This window comes from Euleptes europaea, chromosome 16 (assembly GCF_029931775.1).
Source record: "Euleptes europaea isolate rEulEur1 chromosome 16, rEulEur1.hap1, whole genome shotgun sequence".
Lineage (NCBI taxonomy): Eukaryota > Metazoa > Chordata > Lepidosauria > Squamata > Sphaerodactylidae > Euleptes > Euleptes europaea.
In genome coordinates this window covers 590,298-604,070 of record NC_079327.1, presented here as the reverse complement: position 1 = coordinate 604,070, position 13,773 = coordinate 590,298, and the positions used below count along the sequence as shown (strand labels likewise).

At 49.0% G+C, this 13,773-nt stretch overlaps 1 protein-coding gene across 3 annotated transcripts in view; it reads left to right on the top strand.

The window, feature by feature from the left end:
* The first annotated feature begins 2,023 nt into the window (after window positions 1-2,023).
* The window catches only part of CTBP1 (C-terminal binding protein 1), a 29,861-nt gene continuing 18,111 nt past the window's right edge, over window positions 2,024-13,773 (top strand). For 2 of the 3 annotated variants that reach the window (XM_056861716.1, XM_056861715.1), the window contains exon 1: window positions 2,024-2,078. In XM_056861716.1, the coding sequence (XP_056717694.1) occupies window positions 2,039-2,078 (40 nt within the window). In that variant the 5' untranslated portion in view covers window positions 2,024-2,038. Of the gene's footprint in view, window positions 2,079-12,899; window positions 12,991-13,773 lie in introns of all 3 variants that reach the window. The other variant, XM_056861718.1, reaches the window with a different exon arrangement.

The following is a 13,773-nucleotide window of genomic DNA, read 5'->3' as shown; positions in this document are numbered from 1 at the left end:
CTGACCCTAGGACAGTGATGGCGAACCTTTCAGAGACCGAGTGCCCAAACTGCAACCCAAAACCCACTTATTGATCGCAAAGTGCCAACATGACAATTTAACCTGAATACTGAGGTTTTAGTTTTGAAAAAACCACTCATACATTAACATCTTTTGTCTTAAAAGAAAAACACAGTAACAGAGCTGTGGCAAGGAGTTCCACAGGTTAATTACATGCTGGGTAAGTGGGTGTTCCTCTTTTAGTAGGGGATTTCACTGAAAGGTGGGAGGCGCTGCAAAGCCCGTGCTATGGCCTGAGCGCTCTGCTCCCCTCCTGCTATGCCACGCTGTGAGCTATGCTCCTCTCCAGCCCCACCATGGGAATCACCTTCACCACAGACTCAACAGGCTGCCATCTGTGCCACACCCTCACGCCGCATGTGAGCTGCCCAGCATGTGAGCCGCCCAGCCGCATGACAGGGGAGGGAGAAAGCGCTCCCATTGGGCTGCTGGGCAGAGGGGTGGGCGATGTGAGAAATGCCCTCTGGCGCGCGTGGAGCAGGGGGAGGGGAGCAGCCCGGCCCCGCGCCCCTCTGGCTTTCTAGTGATGAACTCAGGTGAACTCTGCGCTGGGGCGATGGCGCATGTGCCCACAGAGAGGGCTCTGAGTGCCCCCTCTGGCACGCGTGCCATAGGTTCGCCACCCCTGCCCTAGGATGACTAAACTGAGGCTGTCCTACCTTGGTTACATTATGAGACGACATGAGTCATTGGAAAAGACAGTCATGCTGGGAAAAATTGAGGGCAGCAGGAAAAGAGGGAGACCCAACCGGAGATGGATTGACTCAGTAAAGGAAGCCACAGCCTTCAATTTGCAAGACCTGAGCAAGGCTGTCAAAGACAGGACATTCTGGAGGACATTAGGGTCGCCATGAGTCGGAAGCGACTTGACGGCACTTCACACACACACACACACACACACAGAGAGAACAATAAAAATCTTAATGGGGGGTGGGGTGGGGAAGAGAAGCTTCCTTGCCAGAGATGGCATTTGAATCGCGATCTCCTAGAACCTAGCCAGATCGAATTCAAATAGCCTTTAACGGAGTAAGGTAACAATCATACAAATGTAGTAGAAAAGGGCCAGAGTCCAGGAGCCCCTTAAAGACTAAGGTGAATGTTTTCTGGCAGGGTGTGAGCTTTCGTGAGCCACAGCTCCCTTCTTCAGATACTGTGAATCGTATAGATTTCACTCAGGTAAGTCAGGCCCTCTTAACAAACAAGGGCACCACATCCGTTTGGACAGATCAGGACAGTTCTTAGCCTCCCTTTTATCCAGCGGGGGGGGGGGGGAGAAGGAGGTCGCTGGGAGGGCGCGGGGGGGGGGGCGGGGGCGGTTGTGAGTTCCCTGCACGGTGCAGGGGGCTGGACTAGCGGGCCCCGGGGGGTCCCTTCCAACTCTATGATGCTATGCCCCCCTTCTCCGGGGGGGGAGGTGGGGGTGGGGCTCCGCCGGGGCTGCTTCCCGCCCTGGGAGGGAGGGAGGGAGGGGGTCGGTGGTGGGGGGGAAGCGGCTGGGCCCCGCGCCCCGCACGTGACGCCCTCCGCCCAGCCTCGGGGGGCCAGGGAGGCGCTGGCCGCGGCCTCCGTTCCGGGGCGCCTCGGGAGGGGCCCGCCCGCGGGGCTTTGTGGGAGGCCTCCCGGGGCGAGAGAGAGAGAGAGAGAGAGACGCTGCGTGCGTGCGTGCGTGCGTGCGTCGTTCCGGAGCCCCGCCCGACTCGTTGTGTGGCTGCGCGCGGCGGCGCTGGGCGGGGCCTGCTGTGGGCGCCTCCCTCCTGCTGCCGGGCGGGGGCGGGGGCGGGTGCCTGGGGGGGCGGGGGTGCGACGGGGCCGCCGCCGCCGCCGCCGGACTGCGCCCCTCGCCCGCCGCCGCCGCCGCGGCCTGTGCAGGGTGGTGAGGGAGGGGTGGAGGGGAGCCCCCCAACCCACCCGCCCACCCACCCCCTCCCTCCGCGGCCTCCTCCCGCCCGTGGGGCCTCCCTCCTCCTCCTCCTCCTCGATGGGCAGCTCCCACCTGCTCAACAAGGGCCTGCCGCTCGGTGAGTCCCCCTCCCTTTGTGTGGTGTGCGTGTGTCTCTCGGTCGGTGGGTGGGGGGGTGGGTGTCTGCCCGGGGGGGGGGCGGCGGCGGCGGCCTCTTTTGTGTCCCTCCGCGCCTGAGGGGGGCAGGGTGTGTGTGTGGGGGGGGGGTCTCTGTGCTGAGGCGCCGGAGGGAGGCCGGCCTGGGCAGAGGCCCTTCTGTGGGGGGGGGGGAGGGGAAGAAGGAGGCCCGGGAGGAGGAGAAGCCCCTATCTGAAGAGGCTCTGCGGGGAGGGGGTCCCGCCTTCCGGGGGGGCGCCCCCCCCCCACACGCACACGGGTCATGATGATGGAGGGGGGGAGGGGGGGTCGCGGAGCACCGCCCGGCCTCGGCCCTGGGTGTGGCGTCTCTGGGCGGCAGGGCCCTCCCACACACACACACACACCGGGCCTCCCCCAGACCCCAGCTCTGCCGGGGGCGGCGGCGGAGAGCCCCCCCCGGCCCCCCCCCCCGCGGCCGCCTGGACGGGCCCCTTCCGCGCCTGCCCAGCCTTGGCTCCTGGGGGGTGGTGATCGTGGGGGGTGTTTTATTTCCCTTTCCTCCCGTGACCAGGCCCGACGCCTCCCCCCCCCCCCGCACGACGCCCTGCCGCGGGAGCTGTCCGGCGGCTGGTCGCCAGCCAGGCCGCAGCGGTGCCGGACAGCGCCGGTCAAAAGTGGGGGCGCGGGGGTGGGGGGGAAGGCGAGAAAGGCGGCTGCAAAAAAGCCATCTATTCCCAGGCAGGCCTCCAGAGTGGGGTCCATCTCCACCCCCCCCACCCCACCCCAAATAGCATGTCTGTCTAACCTACAAGGTTGCACTGCAAACAAAACCTTGCAGTTAGAAATGCGATTTAGTTTCCAGGAGCGGTTTTGCCACCGACCAATAGGGCGTCTTTCAGGGCCTAAAAAGCGTTACAGTGCAGGTAGGATATTGTCCTTCTGTCTCAAGATCCTCCTGCGTTCTGTCACATTCACATCAGCCTGCCTTCGTGTAGGGCAGTGGTCTTCACAGCCTTTTTTTGCTCCATTCCCCCCTTTCACCATTGTTCAGAATATAACCCCACCCCCTTCCCAAGACAGCCTAACTCAAGAAAACAAACTACAGTTTTACAGATTGTACATAATCTACAGGACATCACACTTCGCTGAATAGTGGTCCCAATATCCCCCCCCCAACCCTAAAATCCCAGGGGGGGGGAATTCCCCCCTTGTTGAGAACCCATGGTCTAGGTAGTTTGAGCGTGTGAGTAGTCTAAAATATCCAACCATTTAATCTTAAACTAAATCACAACAGTTCCTCAGATATAATTGAGATGATTGCTGCTCGCGTTTGTTTTATGATTTAGAAGGGCATGTTAACTAATGTAGTTTGATATCCTTATTAATATTCCATTGGCATTTTTAAACACTATGAAAAGAACATATAGTATATACATTCACTACAATGGAATAGTTTTAAAAAATAAAACGTGAAGACCAGAGACCCCTCTCTGTCTCACTTCTCCCTTCAATTGCGCCTGCCGATGGAGTCTTAGACAAATCAATCTAGAATGGCCGCAGATTGAAGGATGTTGCTGCGTTTTAGGAACAGAATGGCAGTAATCACATAGGAGCAATGGAGAGAAGGGGGGAACAAACGAACAAAACGTCGGATACTAATTTTGACAAAGAATATACATTCCAAGGTTTTTATTAAAAGGCAAATTTTACTTTATGGATAAAGTTGTTCTAACCAGTAATAGATATCCAAGCTGTGTGAGATAGGGAGATTTCTAATTTTTCATGATGGTGTGTTCGGTCACCACAAAATGTGCTGCTATACAGGGGGGTTACTCAGCTGAAGGTTCGCTGGGAAGCTTTAAAATCCACTTGAGTAGGACAGCCCCTGAACACCAGCTTCTTTCCAGGTTGACAGCATATACGGGACAAAATAGTTCCATGTGAGGAGGGCATGTAAGGTTGCCATGAAATTTCTTCCATGTGTAGCAGCATTACTTCTGAAATGTGAGTCAGTCCATTGACAAACTCATTGGAGTTTGCAGATTTTCAGCAAAAAAATAATGCACCAAAAGTAGTGGCCCCAGCTTCCGGGGGCAATGCATTATTTCGTAATCTGACGATGCCCTTGGATTTCCTGCAGAAAAACACGTCAGGGTCTGCAGCTGAAGGGCTGTGTGGGGCTTCTTGCTTCCTGGGCTGAAAGGCTGCTCTGGTGTCCCTCCCCCTCCCTCTGCCTCTGGCCTTGCAGTATTTCAAGGCCGTAAAACCCTGCAGCAGCTGGCAACGGAAGGAGCGCTGCAGTCAGATTCTGAAGCCTCCTGTCCCTCGCCAATATTTATTTAATGAAAATGTAGTAAAGGCATGACACACAGGATGCGGCAGGAGGAGCAGAAAACCGTAAACCACCAGTTGTGGTAAACAGTGTCAGTCAGGGCTCTACGGCAGAGCCAAGTTCCCTTTCGCGTCATAACTGAGAACGAGGAGGCAGTTCTGGTCATCACAGGGAAATGAAAGCATGCCTCTGCGGTAACAAAACAACGGGTGTTTGCTCTTGTTGTGTCTCGAGTGGCGCAGCGTAGAACTCTGAGAGGGGACTATAGAAGTGGAAACCAGAGGAGCATCGCAGGGTGAAGTGTGGGAAAGGCGGTGAAGAGAGAGAAGGAGCTTGAAGCGGAAGGCAGGCAGCCTGGCGGCTCTTGCAAACAGCTTGCTCCAGGCTGCCCCCCGCCCCCGTGGGACAGGAGGCCTGGTCACGCTCAAAGAGGGGACTGCAGCACACCTGTCAGGTCCAAGTTTCGCTCTGGAACCTCCTTCATCATCTCCCCCTCTTTTGTCCTTTTGTGGGCTCCAGCATGAGCTTTTTGTCTGGCCAGTTCCACTGTGCCTGGATTAGTGGTGCTCATTCCAGGGCCTGGGAGAGAGTGGCTGCCCCAATTGACACAACGTGCGGTGCCCTAAGTAAGCTGGGTAGTGGCCCCGCAATTCTAGTAGCCCAACTGGTGGGGAACTCCAAAGTAGGATTGCTCCTAATGCTTCTCCATTGTCTCTTTCCAGGAAATAACAGTTTTTTAAATCATAGAAGCATAGAGTTGGAAGAGACCACCAGGGTCACCTAGTCCAACCCCCTGCATAATGCAGGAAACCCACAACTACCTCCCCCCCACACACACACAGCCCGTGACCCCTACTCCATGCCCAGAAGATGGCCAAGATGTCTTCCCTCTCATGATCTGCTTAAGGTCATAGAATCAGCATTGCTGACAGGTGGCCATCTAGCCTCTGCTTAAAAACCTCCAGGGAAGGAGTCACCATGGTGTAGTGGTTTAAGTGTCAGACTAGGATCTGGGAAACCCAGGTTTGAATCTCCAGTCTGCCATGGAAGCTCACTGGGTGACCTTGGGCCAGTCACACACTCTCACCCTAGCCTACCTCACAGGGTTGTTGTGAGGATAAAATTGAGGAGAACTATGTAAGCTGCTTTGGGTTCCCACTTGTGAGAAAGGCAGGATATAAATAAAGTAAATAGATAAAAATAAAATAAAGCAATAAATAGAATTGTTTTACTACATCTCAAACTTGATGCATGCTCTGCACTGTTGCCATGGGCCCAGTGCCGAAAGGCCTGCACCAGCTACCCTACTGTTTCCGGGCACAGTTCAAAGGTGGGGGCTCTTTTCTTTCAGGCCTGAAAAGGCTCCAGGGTGCCCAAAGTGCCGCCACCTCCCATATTGTCCAGCCCACCAGTTAAGATCATCTCCCCAAATCCAGCTCTCTGTGCGGGTAGAGACTAGAGATAGGGCATTTTCAGCGTTGGCACCTTTTGAAATGCCCTTCCCTTCTGAAAGGAGGCTCACTTGGCACGTACCGTGTTGTGTTTTAGGTGCCAAGCCGAAACGTTTCTTTTCACCCAGATTTTTAACTACTTAAAAAAAAAAAGTTTTTAGCAGTTTTATGGTCAGCTTCTTGTCTGAATTCTATTTTTCGGATATGTTTATGCTCTTTTATGCCCTGTCTGGTTTTCAGTGGCTTGTTTTTATATTGATAATTTATGATTTTATGGGAGGGGGTTGCTTGTAAGCTGCCTCAAGCAGGTCTCTGGAGAGACATCATAAAAAAATCCAGATTTAATAAATAATGGCCCTTCTGCCTCCTTCTTGCGCCCCCTCCCCGCATCTGTCCCATTTGCTCTGCAGCCAGCCCCACCCCCAGCCCTTCCATCTTTGACAGGTCTGGCTCACCTTTATCTAAGAGTGATGGAGACTCACCAGATCCTTTGGCAAATAAGAGGGGTGTGTGTGACACAAATCATGCCAGATAGGCTAGTAGAACAGGCAGGATCAGACCACTTTGTACAGTTAAATATTGTTTGTTTATAACATTTTGACACCGCCTTTCCACCTAATCGGGATCCACAAGGTGACAGACATAAAAAATGAAATATTTAAGCAATTTAAAATACAATTAAAATGATAAAATAATTCAATTTAAAACACATAAACAACACTGGAAGGAGGGCCAGTAACCCTTATTGGGGGTATGCCAGATGAAATAAAAAGGTCTTCACCTGCTGGTGAAAGACACCGATGGAGGGAGACTGACGATTCTTCTTGGGGAGGGAGTTCCAAAGTTTTAAGGTTGATCGTGGGGTACCATAGCCAGCTGGTTTGGCCATGGAAAGGTACCCCTTGGGGCAATAATCAGGCACATGACCTGCAGGCAAAAATATCCCTGCATAAGTGTCACTCAGTAATGTGGGTTTCCTGGAAAAATAGGAATTGGAAAACTGTCCAGAAAGTTTTGGAGTGTGATCTAATTTTGCTTTTTTGGACTACTAATTTGTAAAGAAAAAGTTTAAAGTATGCTGTGTTCATTTTATGTACCAATAGCAACTAATACTTAAGCTGAAATATTTTATTAGGAAAAAAATTAGTCAGGTATGATTTAAATGTTATATTCAGGCAAATTAAGAAGAAGGGAGTCTCAAACCGGCTTACAATCACCTTCCCTCCCCCACCCCACAACAGACACCCTGTGAGATAGGTGGGGCTGAGACAACTGTGACTAGCCCAAGGTCACCCAGCTGGCTTCATGTGGAGGAGTGGGGAAGCCAACCCGGTTCTCCAGATTAGAGTCCGCCGCTCCAAACCACCGCTCTTAACCACGACACCATGCTGTCTTTCAAATTGTTTCATGTGCGAATTACTTTTATTGGAATACTACTTTTAAAATGTACTTTACATTTTCAAAAAATATAAACATAAAGCCCAAAGACCAACTGTTGACACGCTAATTTGAGCACACACAAAGAACCCCCCTGCAGAATAAATAGTGGGTGGCCTGCTGGTTTGCCCTCTTGTCGGTTCCAGCAGAATTTCCCCATCGCCCACGGAGGTCACAGTGTGTGTGTGTGTGCGCTCGCGCTTCGGTGTTACTGTCACTATCCATAACGTCACTTTGCATTACTTGTTAGTTCCATATCTGGTTGGGGGGTTACAGTGTTCCTTACACTATGTGAGCGGAGACATAAGCATTTTAGCTTTGATTTTAATTTGGTCTACACAGCTAGTCAGGGCAATTTATACCTTGATTTTTTAAAATTTGGATTATAATGTGTATTTGTGGTTTTGTTCCTTTCCTTCTGTTTTTGAATCAATAAAACGTTTGTGCTCTCTCGCACAATTCCCGGGGATAATCACCAGAAAAATCATAGCTTTTGAAACTGCCAAGCTTGCTTAATATTGTATCAGCGGTGGCATCCGTGCTTTGTTGTTAATTTTATGAATCAGTCTTCAGAAATGGAAAATTTTCTGCAGAGGAATGAAGCGTTTTTTCATTTCACAAAATTTTATGTGGAGCATTTTCCATGGGATGTTTTCCACCCCACATCCCTGGAGTCTCAGATCACTGAAGGAATCGTGTAGAAACCAGAGTTTGGAGTCCAGTGCTGGGAGGGGTCACAAAAATCTCTCTCCTCTTTAGCCAGATCGGCTGCTGGTTGCTGGGGGGGGAAGGTGCCTCCTCGAGGCAGGGCCTTGCCCAGACTCATTGGCACAGGTGAGGGCCCACAGCAATTTTTCTGGATGTGTAAAATTTTCAGAAATTTTGAGTCCATGAACCCCCCTGGGGGGATTGAAATATATACCACAAATTTTTCCTTATCAACAATAAATTTATTTTACTGCTTTTTCAACTTAAAATGAATTCTTCATAAATTGGAGTGCCAGCGTGGTGTAGTGGTTAAGAGCCGTGGTTTGGGGCGGTGGACTTTAATCGGGAGAACCGGGTTCGATTCCCCACTCCTCCACATGACCAGCCGATGCTAATCTGGTGAACCGGGTTGGTTTCCCCACTCTGACACATGAAGCCAGCTGGGTAACCTTGGGCTAGTCACAGTTCTCTCAGCCCCACCTACCTCACAGGGTGTCTGTTGTGGGAAAGGGAAGGTGATTGTAAGCTGGTTTGATTCTTCCTTAAGTGGTAGAGAAAGTCGGCATATAAAAACCAACTCTTCTTCTTAATTGTGCTAGTTGGAATATTTATGAAATCTAGAAGTTTAAGGCAGTTCCTCTGATAGAAACTCTTTTTTCCTGTCTGGAAGAGCAGAAAGATTTTTCCCAATTTCTCCCCTCCTGCTCCACACTCCCAATATTCCCCCCCACACACATACACTTCTTTTATGTCTACAGATACTAAGCAGGACAATTGGGGGGGGGGCAAAGAAGGCTGCATGGGGGAGAGTGCAATTGTGCCTGCACTGCTTTGGATCCAGGCCTGTATGTCGTAGATTGAGACAAGCAAAAATTCTGAGTAGTCCAGCACAAGGGGGACTTGCAAACGGCCACCCCCTGTGTCACCTTAGCCCATGTATCTTAGGTTTTTTTTCCATCTGAGAGTAGAAAAAGACTAAAAATTGATCATTGGAACCACAGATTTTGTAATGAAAATACTTAATAATTTGGACAAACAGTCTTTTACTAGCAGTATCTTTGGATATGCCCTGACCTGGATGGCCCAGGCTAGCCCCGTCTTGTCAGATCTTGGAAGCTAACCAGGGTCGGCCCTGGTTAATACTTGGATGGGAGACCACCAAGGAAGGCCAGGGTCATTACGCAGAGGCAGGCATGGTCAAACCAGCCCTGTTATGGGGTTGCTGTAAGGTGGCTCTGACTTGACAGCGTTTTTCCCCACCACAATATTTGGATATAACACTGAAATGGGCATTCCTGGATGTATACTCCTAGACGGTACACTGCTTTAAAAGTCAAAATCAGCACTCTGGATTTGCCTCGGAAGCAAACTGGTAACCTAATGAAGTGCCTCTGAGAAACACTCTTTGAGTCCTTTTCTCCAACTATTTAGGATGCTACCTGATGGTGGTGTTATCAAGGCTGCATTGAATCCCTCTGCTAACCAAAATATTACAGAGGACCTTGTTACATGCCTTGCTGAAATCAAGGTATATAAGGTCTGCCACATTGCCACGATTCACTAGGCTAATAAACTAAAAAACGTGGTAAGATTAGTCTGGCAGGATTTATTCTTAACCAATCCAGGCTGGTTTCTGCTAATCACGGCACAGTTTTCACAAGGCTTACAGACTGCCCTATAATCTGCTCTACTATCTCTCCGGCTATCCGAGTCACAGCAAAATTTCCCGGATCCTCCTTACTACATTTTTGAAGATCAGGGCAACATCTGTTGATGTGGCACCTCATTGTTGCTCTGGGATTTCTCAAATATGGTCAGAGAGAGGATCTGACGGTACCTCAGCAAGTTCCTTTACTGTCTTCGGCTGCAGTTCATCTGGCCCAGAAGCCTTGGATTTGTTTAAGGTGGCTGGATTTTCCCTGACGCCCCCCCCCCCCCACACACACACACACAAACAAACTCCTGGTCCGTTCTGAGCTGCAGTCCTACCCCCTCATCAGTCAGGCTACGTTGGCTAGGTGAGAAACAATGATAGGAGTTTTCAGTTTTTAAAAATCTGCAATTTTAGGATGCCTTAAATAGCATGGGATCCAATTAGGCACGTGTGTTTTGGCTTATGTGTGTGTTAAGTGCCGTCAAGTCGTTTCTGACTCATGGCGACACTATGAATCAATGTCCTCCAAAGTGTCCTATCCTTAACAGCCTTGCTCAGATCTTGCAAACTGAGGGCCGCGGCTTCCTTTACGGAGTCCATCCATCTCTTGTTGGGACTTCCTCTTTTCCTGCTGCCTTCAACTTTTCCTAGCATGATTGTCTTTTCCAGTGGCTTATATTTACTAAAAAAATGTTTTTTTAAGTACTCTAGGTTAATTTTATGGTCCATTAGCAGCAAATACTTGGAAGGGGAATATTTGACTTGGAAAAAATTAATCAAATGTAGTTTTACTGTTATATTCAAACCAGTTCAAGCTTTATGTGAAAATTAAGTTTTTACAAGTATCTTTACAACAAAATAAATAAAATAGATAACATTTTTTCCTTATGTTGTTCAAATATAAGAAAAAACGTGAAGGCAGCGAAAACTGTTGAGAAGCAAATTTTAGTGTTCCTGGAACATGACATCCCAATACGAGTTTTAGCTTTGGTTGTGATTTGATCGGCACAGCCAATTGGGCGAATTAATAACTTGATTTTATTATTCGATTGGGGGGTGAAAATGACCCTGGGGGGCAAGCCCAGCCCCATGGCCTCCCTTGGCAAAGCCCCCCACTGGCCAGCGACAGGCAGTGATGCGGGTCCTTGGGAAAAGTCTGAACTGGAATATTTTCTGGAACGATTTCTGTGAAATTTTCCAATTTAAATAATCCACGTTAGCAGAAAAAGGCAAATGTACCATGTACAAGCCTTCTAACAAGACTAATCTGTAGCACCACCGCCCTAACAGCGGTAGATAAACAGGCTGTTTTTTGCATATGTGGGATGGAAATTTTTGAACGGGAAAATAGAGCATTGGAAAATTTTCTGCCCTGTGTCCCCAAACTAACAGGTAGCAGCTTACCTTCTGCTTTTCCGGCCCTGGGCCCAGTCAGCAGAGCGCTGTGTGGGGCCCTGCGGGGCCTTGGCAGCGCTTGCTCCTGGCTGCAGGTGGCCTGTCCAGGCAGTGGCTCAGTGGGATATTTTCTGCCTAAGTTAAAAGGCTAGTCTGCCCCTGATTAGGATTGTGGTGTGTATTTGCAGTTTTATTTTACAGTTTACAAATTAAGGAAACATACGTAGTCTCTCTCACACAATTACTAGGAATAATCACCTGAAAACATTAATTGCATCTCTGAAACTGGCAAGCTGGCCGGCTTCTGTAAGGGCAGCGTCACCTTTTCTGGGTTTGTCGTTGGATGAAACAGCTGGGGGCCCACCAACCCCGTAGCTCACCACACTTGCAAAATGGGACCTCTGCCCCTATGTGCTTTGTAGGCTAATGCCAAAAACGGCATTTGGCCCTATTTTTCTCCTATAACAGTAAGCATTTTCAATACATTTTGTTTGACAGCACATAACTGTTCTTTCAAATAAATCAATTAGAACACCTGAGTGTAAAAATGTAGAAGATTTGTATTTTAATTAGTGTTATTAAGAAACCAGCAAGTTGTATCCACATAGTTTTTTTATTCAGACAGAATTTTGGGACACTACTTCAAATGCATCATGATTTGATGTAGGCCTGCAACTAGTTCTTTGGACTGTTTCACGCTTAAAAGTTATTAGCAATATCCTTTAGAAAAGTTTTTTTGTGGGCTAAAGAAACAGTTTAATACTAGCCAAGTGTCTGTCTTCAGGAGTTCATACTCTGCATCGCACGGAGGGGCCCTGGCTCAGTGGTAGAGCATCTGCCCAGGTGTCTTCAGTTAAAAGGGCCTAGGTGTCGTCAGTTAAAAGGATTGTCCAAAAGGCTGTCCAGAAGGATTCCATTATCAACGGTATTGAAAGCTGCTGGGAGGTCCAGGAAACTTCACACAGTCAAAATCCCCCTGTCCAACTCCCACTGCATCATCCACCAGGGCAACCGAGGTCATTTCAGTCCTACAACCAGGCCTGGAACCAGATTGGAATGGATCCAGACAGACCTTTTGAGGAGAACCAGCACTTTGGATTGTGCCGGGAAAGATGGCTAGCCAGTGCAGCGCTTCCAGCCTTGGGGGGGGGGGGATACAATTGTGCAGTTTTTCCAGTTGCAAAATGAATAGCAAATCTCAGAGGTATACACTTTCTGAGGTGGCGGTGGAAGCGATTCCTGGCTTATAAAAGGCTGATCTATACAACTCAGTAAATGTAGTTGTGTGATAGACTGTATGAAAAGAAGAGGTTCAGCTATCTGGCATTGTTCATAAGTATACCAGAAAGGAACTGCTAACTTGACCTACGTAGAAGACTATGTGGTGTCACCTAATTCAGGTGTGCTGAGATCATGGGGCACCATCGAGCGTGATTTTGCATCATTTCAAAAACATATACGTGAATAGATTGGGGGGGAAATAATGCCACATTCCAGAGTGGCCATCATGTTGTAACCAAAGCAACAGATTCCGTATAAATCTGAAATGGTCTCTGGCTGCTGGTACCTTCTGCTTAATAAATTAATTTGTCTTTAGCAGTATTGATACATTGCATCCTGAAAATGACATTTAAAAGGAATCCAGCTTTTTGAAAAGAGACTTGTATTGGAAGTATTATTCTGACCCCTTGTTCACGGAAATATCTTAGACATATGGAAATTAAACTTTCTGCTGTTTTATAAATCTGATTCGCATACTTGGATTTGTCATGTGTAGGGTTACTCACGAGTATTGTGCTTTTCTCGCATTCATGTATTTTTCAGAAAAAAGAGAATTCAAGATTTTGTTTTGAGGGGAAAACAGAAAAAATAAAGAATTACAAGGACTTTGCAAACAGATGTTAGCAAATGAAAGGTAGGTCAGACATTGGGCCTGCAAATCATAGAACTACTGAGTTGGTGTCCTGAGAGGTTAATCTCTTGAGGTCAACTGAGACCTGGCAGACAGCTGCGCTTCCTAACAAGGATTCTCAGCAGCGTTTCTCAGTCTACTCAGTTCAGATGGTATTGCTTTAAAAACTACTATTTTTCCAAAACAGTCTGTAAGAAATGTAGCTTTAAAAAAACAGTGTCTACATTGCAGTTGGGCTGTCAGAGCAGCTGTCTGTTGCATTTGGCAAAAGCATTTGGGGAGGGGCCATGGCTCAGTGGCAGAGCACCTGCTTGGTATGCAGAAGGTCCCAGGTTCAATCCCCAGCATCTCCAGTTAAAGGGACTAGGCAGGTAGGTGATGTGAGAGAGCTCTGCCTGAGACCCTGGAAAGCCGCTGCCGGTCTGAGTAGACAATACTGGCTTTGACGGACCAAGGGTCTGATTCAGTAAAAGGCAGCTTCATGTGTTCATGTGTATTTGCAGTTACTAAGTTTGGGTTTTGGGGAGGGGCTGTGGCTCAGTGGTAGAGCATCTGCTTGGCATGCAGAAGGTCCCAGGTTCAATCCCCGGCATCTCCAGTTAATGGGACCAGGCAAGTAGGTGATGTGAAAGACCTCTGCCTGAGACCCTGGAGAGCCACAGCCGGTCGGAGTAGACAGTACTGACTTTGATGGACCAAGGGTCTGATTCAGTATAAGGCAGATTCATGTGTTCATAGTGTGTAAGATTGTACAGTTATGTCCAAAGGTGATTATCAGAATTGAGT